At 44.5% G+C, this 8,136-nt stretch overlaps 1 protein-coding gene across 2 annotated transcripts in view; it reads left to right on the forward strand.

The window, feature by feature from the left end:
* Positions 1–7,476, forward strand: part of itga5 (integrin, alpha 5 (fibronectin receptor, alpha polypeptide)) — a 53,598-nt gene extending 46,122 nt beyond the window's left edge. For both annotated transcript variants that reach the window (XM_061839609.1, XM_061839619.1), the window contains exons 23-30: positions 79–159; positions 268–373; positions 1,330–1,488; positions 1,912–2,019; positions 4,649–4,762; positions 6,029–6,130; positions 7,130–7,252; positions 7,338–7,476. In XM_061839609.1, the coding sequence (XP_061695593.1) occupies positions 79–159; positions 268–373; positions 1,330–1,488; positions 1,912–2,019; positions 4,649–4,762; positions 6,029–6,130; positions 7,130–7,252; positions 7,338–7,421 (877 nt within the window). In that variant the 3' untranslated portion in view covers positions 7,422–7,476. The remainder of the gene's footprint in view (positions 1–78; positions 160–267; positions 374–1,329; positions 1,489–1,911; positions 2,020–4,648; positions 4,763–6,028; positions 6,131–7,129; positions 7,253–7,337) is intronic.
* The last annotated feature ends 660 nt before the right edge of the window (positions 7,477–8,136 follow it).

The raw sequence follows: 8,136 nt of genomic DNA on the forward strand, positions 1-8,136 counted from the left end.
GACCAATAGCTGAAGCCCAAAATCTGTCCGTCTGGTCCTGATGTCACTTTTGCGCAATCTCTTTCTTGGCGCCTGTAGCAAGAATGAGAACAACTCCCACAGCGAGTTGGTACCTTACAAGTTGGAGGTGGTTGTCCAGGCTGAGGTCATCCTGCAAGGGTGAGGAGTCCCTGGGCCTCAAGAAAGTTTTTGGTGCCTCGCCAAATATGTTCTCACTCTCAACTTCTCTTGCTCTATATTTCCGTTTTTTTATTTTTTTTTTTTAAGGGTGTCTCGCCCAGATAAGGTTTTCTTTCCACCGCCCAACTGGAAGGTGACCAAGAATTACGAAGCGGAGCAGGAAGTTGGACCGACAGTGGAACACATCTACGAGGTGTGTGGCTCTTTTCCTCCTCCCACCTCCTTGTGACACATCCAAACAAGACTGCCATCTGTCTCATACTTTCCTTTACTTTTAAACCTTGTCCCGATTATAAGAGCTAAGAGACACGAGACTTATTAAATACACGTCAGGTTCGCTATTTTTCGAGGCAGATATATTGGATTTTACTAGGTGTGTCAGAAAGGTTCCAATACTGGTGTGACAAGTGTACAGGTGCAAGATTTCATCTTCAAAATACCGTAATATCCGGCCTACAGAGCGCACCTGGTTATTAGCCTCACTCAGTACATTTGTAAGGGAAATACCATTTGGTACATCCATAAGCAATTCGTATTGCTAAGTCGCAGATTGATGGTTTTCTACAGAAGTCTGCATCTTTTGAGGTTTAGAAACAATTTGATGTATCTTGTCTAATTTGTTGGTAACAATACATTCATTGTTGTGGTTGTTGTACAACTGTAGTGCGTCATAATCGGAATCAGAATTTTACAGCTGCGGGACAGACCCATTGGTTTTACATTTGATGATCTGCTTTGTTTAAAATATGCAATACAAATTTGAAGGTCAGATGAACCGCACCACCGTGACCAGCACATTTCACTTCAGTGTATGTTGATCTGGTCAACCTCAAAACGAACAGTTTTGGTTTGCTCTTTGTTTATCGAGGGATTTGTGGGATTGCTAAAAAAAAAAACGAAAACATATGGAGGTAGGCTATGAAAATGTTCTGTGCAAAAGTCTTACTGCGTTTAGATTTATTGTATTATTAACGTTATGTCGACAACATTAAATTCTTTCAGTCTTTTCCCGTTAGATTACTACCAGAATTATCCACCACGATCATCATCATCAAAACTAAGTGCCCAAGACTTGAAAACAGTCTTGTATTCCCAATTCAAATTCTTTTGATCCTGTTGCTGACACTGCATTGGGATGTTGTTTTCCAGTTGGTTAACAATGGACCCAGCCGGATCAGCCACACCCTGCTGGAGCTGCGCTGCCCCCTTGCCGCCCAGGGCCACGGTCTGCTTTACCCGCTGGAGTTCTCCGTCGAGGGCCCCGTCAACTGCACGTCCGGCAGCACCATGAACCACCTCCAACTTAGAGTGAGTGGGAACTGCACAAAATGCACATTTGCTCAGATTCTGACCTCTCAGGGAATTGTGCAATTTTTCGAGACCTCCCACTGATTGCCGGCTGCATGTGTGATTAACTGTCCACCACCCCCAGCCCCACCCGGGACGGTCACCCCACCAGCGCTTTTATGAACCACCTCCGTGACAGTAAACTTACTCATCTCTGGCAGCCCGTGGCGTGCCCCCTCCCTTCATTAGCATGCTATGAGGGAGTTGTTTGTGTTTACAGATGTTGGGAAGAGCTCATCTGTGTCCTCTTTTGGGAATTGGCAGAGCCGGCTGCGCTCTCGTGCATCTGATTAATGACACCCTGACATCGGGGCCTCAAAATGGGAGAAAAGGGTGTTCTCAGCTCACTGTGGCGAATGTGTAACGCTTTTCGCTCCCTTGCAGCTCCAACACACGTCAACGGAGCCGCCACATCTGGCCGTGAAGCCCCGCGAGCACCGCGTGGAACGGCGGGACGCCCACAGGAGCCCCCTTGCGCACTTGGCGAACCTGGTAAAATGGCCTTCTTTTCTCTCAATTGCACGCGTGTGAGAGGCGTTCACATTGATGGGCTCGTCGTACTAAAGGAAACTTGATGCATTTTTTCCACATTTGAAAGTCGTTAAGTGTCTGAGCGATGGTTTCATACAATGCCCCAAGGATTAAGAATTGCATAAGATTAGGGGACGTCGTCAATCATTGCCAACTTGTAGGCCTGTGAAGCTCTTCCAGACTCTTTTGTGACCAAGGGCTGCACAAATAAACTTGACTTGATGTGTGACATTATTCATTACATGCATTGTACATTATTAATAATGCACTTTACACATCATATTTCTCATCAGAGCCACCGCATACCACATACTCCACATACTGCTGGGCCAGGGGTGCAAAAAGGGAAGTATTGTAGGATCTGTGCTGTTGTCATAACTAATAATAACTTGCTGGAGTGGGTGGGGTGGGTGGGGGGGGGGGTCCCATCACATATAGTTTTGCGTGCATACTGGCACCATTGATAGTCCAGCTGCATGTCTCCGTGTGTGGAAAGTGGCCTCCAGTAAAGACGTCTTTTGTGTGTGTGCGTGCGTAGACTGACGGTCTGTACTTCGCTTGTCCGCCAAGTAGACACACAATGTCACGGCACAACGTACTTGTTTAGCAAAATATTATAATAATATAGAGTTTTGAAATGATGTGTCCTCTTTGAGGGGTTGACACCTGAATTTCAGCAATGGCCAAACAATTAAAGACATTTTTAGTTTACTAGTTTGTGTTAAGTAATCATCATCTTCGTCGTTTCCTTTCGGCTTGTCTTGTTAGGGGTCGCCACAGCGTGTCATCTTTTTTCATCTAATCTCGTGCATCTTCCTCTCTAACACCCGCTGTCCTCATGTCTTCCCTCACAACATCCATCGACATTTTCTTTGGTCTTCCTCTCACTGGTTTGCCTGGCAGCTCCATCCTCAGACTCTCTCAAATCTGAACATCTCCCAACCATCGAAGTCTGCTCTCTCTAACCTTGTCTCCAAAACTTCCAACTTTGGCTGTCCTTCTAATGAGCTCATTTCCAATCCTATCCAACCTGCTCACTCAGAGCGAGAACCTCAACATCTTCATTTCTACCACCTCCAGTTCTGACTGATATGATCGTTGTCATCAGCAACTGCACCGACTTTAGGTTCAATGTCAAATCAAATTGACTCGGATTCTTCCTCTGAGACATGAAAACAGTGCCAGAAAATATTTGATACTGTATTTGATATTCCTTGTAGAACCTCAGTTTGTAATAAAAATCCATTGCAAATCTTGGTTCTCCATCAGTGTAGAATTCTAACAAAAAACATGTCTGGGTGATGGCATCCCAACACCGTTTTTGCTTTATTGCATTCAAGAATCAGTGACAGCCCAAAAGGGGGGGCTCACATTCATTGGCAAACAACTGCCTCATCTCCTGCTGTCTGCAGCGTCATCTCTCGACCTTCTCATCCTGACCGCAGAAATCCACAAATGAGGACGTGTCGGACTTGGCACCGGGCAACTCTCGTGCCCTTCCCGCAGATCTTTTTTTTTTTTTTTTTTTTTTTTAAAAGGTTTTGAGGAGGTTTTAGCAGGAGGACGGCCTGATTTCCTTGATAAGTCTGTCTCATTTTGGGTCTCCTATTGCTGTGTTTTACCCTTGTAGGCTTCGTATGTGAACCAAAGAGCTCCCGCAGGAAACCCACTGAAGCCTTTGCCGTCTGGGGGTGGTCTGCCTCCATTGCTTGGGGCCCACGTGGTGGGCACACTAAAGCCTCTTTGTGGGAGTGTCGTTAGACAATCGCGAGGGAAAAATAGCAGTTAGGCAATATTGTGTAGTTTTTTTTTTTTACAGTCAGATGACATTCCTTCCAATCTAATTTGAAGCAGGTGTGGATCAGGGTTATTAACGTTGGACTCTTTTGTGTTTATTTGACCTGCGCCACCCATTTGTTTTTACTTGTATGATTAACATTTTTACTGTAAGTACTTTCCCCTTCGTGTGTCCTTCACCTGTCATCTACGACTGGCAGACAGAACAATTTTGTAAGTGGCCTTGAATTTACAGCGCAACATATTTGGTGAAGCAAAATGAATTCCACGATGCTAGTTGACAGCTGAGTGACGCGGTGAGATTCGGAAAAAATAGATATAGAAACCTCTTCCAGGCTAAAAAGTTTTATTGTTGAACCTTTTTCCCCCCTTTTTAGTACATTCAATGTGCAACTGTAAAACAAGTTACAAGGATTCACTGTTAAATGGTGAGACTTTATCTTGAACTTTAATGGCAAAGGTGGTGATAAGTCACACAGGCAGCAGTTTTAAAACGTATTGAATAATCAAAAAACTGTAAACAGAAATCTGCTGACTTGACTCGTGTCTTTTTCTTTTTCTCACCCGCTGTTCATGCTGCCCCTGACTTTAAATGCGCACTTTTCCATAATGCCAAAATGTACAAAATCAGGACAGTATCGGGACTTTTGAATTTAGAAATTCTACTACTGGCGTGGCATGAATATTATAGTGTATGAATTATTGCAGATCTGTGTGAATGGTCTTCAAAAATACACGTTTGAAGTGCAATGAAACGCTTGTGATCATCATGCGTCTCCTGTATTTTGTGTAGTCTTGTTCCAATGTGGACTGCTGGGGCCTGCAGTGCCAAGTGGGCCTCCTGGAGAAGGGGACCACGGCCATCCTCAAAGTGCGCTCCCGCGTCTGGGCGGAGACCTTCATGGAGGTTTGTGAAGCTTTTCGCTAATCTCAAAGATCAACCCTCCTGCAGGAAATTGAATGCAGTTATTCATTCAAAACATCCTCAAAGGAATTTTGACAAGGTTCCGTATTAGTTCTGCATCAGTTTTTCTCAGCAGAACAAAACTAAGAAAGGAGATCAGATGTGGGCGGATAATTGTGGTTAGAAGTCTTCTTCTTTTTCTTTTCCTTTCAGCTTTTCCCATTAGGGGTCGCCACAGGATGTCATCTCAGATGAATACATATTTGCTTGGCACAGTTTTATGCTGGATGCCCCTCCTGACGCAACCCCTCTGCGTTTTAATTGTGGTTAGCAGTAAAATAGTTAATTTAATTATAAAGCTATATGTCATTGTAATCCTTAACATTAAAATGTGAGAAGAAAAATGAGAAAATGTGAAATGAAATGACAGCTGCTGCTGGAAACTACAATTTTATTTGCCTTTGAAAGGTAAATACATTTGCATGCTACTGTAATCTCCAACATGACATATATTTCCAAACACCTTCAAGTTTGTTTGAAATTTTGTGGAGGTTAGACTCACAGTTGCAATTTGAACACATAAAAGAACACATTTTGAACATTTATCCTTACAAATCGAAACTTTCTCATGTTAAGCAATTCTCTCTAAACTGTATAAATATGTGTAAAGCAAGAAACCCTTTATATATATATATATATTCCTATTTCATCACATTTTGCTATCAGCTAATGGTATAAACAACAAATACTGTATATAGTTCATTCCTAATTAATTATCTTTGGTTTCAATCCCCCCACCCCGTTTTTTTTTTTTTAAGAGGAAAGATCCAAAGGCCCAGCTGATGCATTCATTCATAAATGTAATCAGATGTCATGATCAATATTACTGTGAGAGAGAAATTGTAGTTGCACTACTACTAGATTTTCATCAGGGTAACTTATAATTGTAACAGATATTTACAAAGTAATGTTCCCGACACTGGATGGCATGTATCGTTACAAGTTCATTTTTCTTCAGAAAATCTTCTCTTGGATTTATTGAATATAGTCGTGTAGTAATGTGTATGAGAGCATTTCCAGTAATGCAGTGTGTGAGAGGTCATCCTAAATTATGTCCTTGGCGGCCTGACGGACAACAATGTGTTGAATCGAACACCCACGCACGATGCATCATGGGATAGCGCAGAGGGATTTGGGGGTTTGACCTTGCCTCTGTCCCCACCTAGCGTGAGACGGCCGAATTACATGCATGTGACGTTTCCCTTTCAGCGAGCATACAAGCAATATGTGCTGGAGTGCCTGGCCAAATACAGTGTGAAGACCATGCCGTACGCCATCCTGCCCAAACACACACCCAGTGGATACAAAAAGGTATTTAACATGTTTATTTGCCAGTGGAAGTCCGCTTGCCTGCTCATGACAACATAGCAATGCGACACGATGTATTCTGCATACATTTCAAATGTCACCGACCACAATGAAACTCGTCACCTCTCTTTAGAAATTTAAGGTAATGGACAAAAATGCCAAGACGGTGGCAACACTGCGAAGTCATCAGAAAACCTCTTTTGAAATGTCTGAATAATTCTGTACCATCATTATTTTAATCTGAATTTGGATGCAAATCGGAAGGCGGCAAAGTTGATCACTAGACGTATGCTAGCGGATTAGTAAAGTCATAAGGGCAATACAATTGAAATTATTAACAGTAAGTGGGGCGGAATGGTGGGTCAGCCTCACAGTTCTGAGGACCGGGTTCAATCCTGGCCCCGCCTGTGTGGAGTTTGCATGTTCTCCCCATGCCTGCGTGGCTTTTCTCCGGGCACTCCGGTTTCCTCCCACATCCCAAACACATGCAACAATAATTGGACACGCTAAATTGCCCCTAGGTCTGATTGTGAGTGCGACTGTTGTCTGTCTCTATGTGCCCTGCGATTGGCTGGCGACCAGTTCAGGGTGTACCCCGCCTCCTGCCGGTTGACAGCTGGGCTAGGCTCCAGCACTCGCCGCGACCCTCCTGAGGATAAGCGGCAAAGAAAATGGATGGATGGAACAGTGAGTGGGACGGTGACGGAACATGCCTTCTCGTGCCGTGAGATTAATGTAAACGTTCACTCCCATCCGGGCTGTTTCCTGTTGGGACCTTCAAAATGCGTTGGGAAACTTTTATTAGACATTAAGTGAACAACAACAAATCATTTAAAAAAATAGGTCTCCTCCAACTCCATGATTGTAATTCCACATCACCTCAGGAACGCAACTTTCTTATATGTAACCAAAGTCTAACATAGATCAGTTCTTGTACAGCCTCGGTTTATTTGGATGATTCCCAGCAAAGAAATACACGAATTGTACTGTTGTGGTCTTCAGGTGGTGACCCCAGTGGTGTGGAACAAGCCCGACATTGAAAACTCGGTCCCGCTGTGGATCATCATCTTGGCTATTCTGGCTGGTTTGCTGCTTCTGGCCTTGCTCATCTTTGTGCTGTACAAGGTCAGTGATCCTGTCGAGGAAAAGTTCTGCAAGAGCTAATTCAAGCTGTGTCGCGACTGAGGTGTTGCACCATGTCGTTCTGCAGTTCGGCTTCTTCAAGAGGTCCCTCCCGTACGGCACTGCCATGGAGAAAGCCCAACTCAAACCACAGGCTGCCTCGGAGGCCTGAGCGGCCCACGCGAGGCACCCGCGAGCAGAACCACAGAACCGGGCCACACGATTGCAAGGGAGACCCACGACGGAGGAAGGCCGAGCAGCAAAGAAACGAGACCACTGGAACTACTGGACTTGGCAGAAGAAAATTCCTGAAATACTCCCAACCAAATGAATGTTTTTTTTTTTTTAATTTATATTTGTAGGCAGATTGGTTAGCAAAATAGATGATTAAGATGACTTCTTATGTAGTTTATGGGGCTGACCTGTCCGGGATGCTCCCAGTATCGCCCCCAAATGCATGCTGAGAAAAGTCTCCAGCATCCAGAACAGGTTAAGCGGGTATAGAAAACCGCCGGGATGGACGCGTCCAGTCGGTCCACGGCGACGATCTCTCTGCCTCAGGTCGGAGGACGGTGCTGCATTGAGTTGTTTTTGCACTCAAAGAAAATCTACTGATTCACTTCCAATGATGCCAAAGACTGACTTTTGCGCTCCTCGCGAGTTCACAAGTTCCCTGCTACTGATACGATTTGCCTGTTCACCAGAACCTCTGAATAGCTCGGGACGGGACTGGAACTGGACGAACTTGAAGCCCTGCTTTCAACGTTCCATCGGAGAACATTTTTCTACTCTGTAAAGTCACGATGCCTCGAACCAAAGCCCTAAAACCCGACAATCAGCAGTTTTGTAGCCGAGACGGAGGCTTCGTGTCTGGGGCAGGCGTCGCT

This window comes from Syngnathoides biaculeatus, chromosome 2 (assembly GCF_019802595.1).
Source record: "Syngnathoides biaculeatus isolate LvHL_M chromosome 2, ASM1980259v1, whole genome shotgun sequence".
NCBI classification, from domain to species: domain Eukaryota; kingdom Metazoa; phylum Chordata; class Actinopteri; order Syngnathiformes; family Syngnathidae; genus Syngnathoides; species Syngnathoides biaculeatus.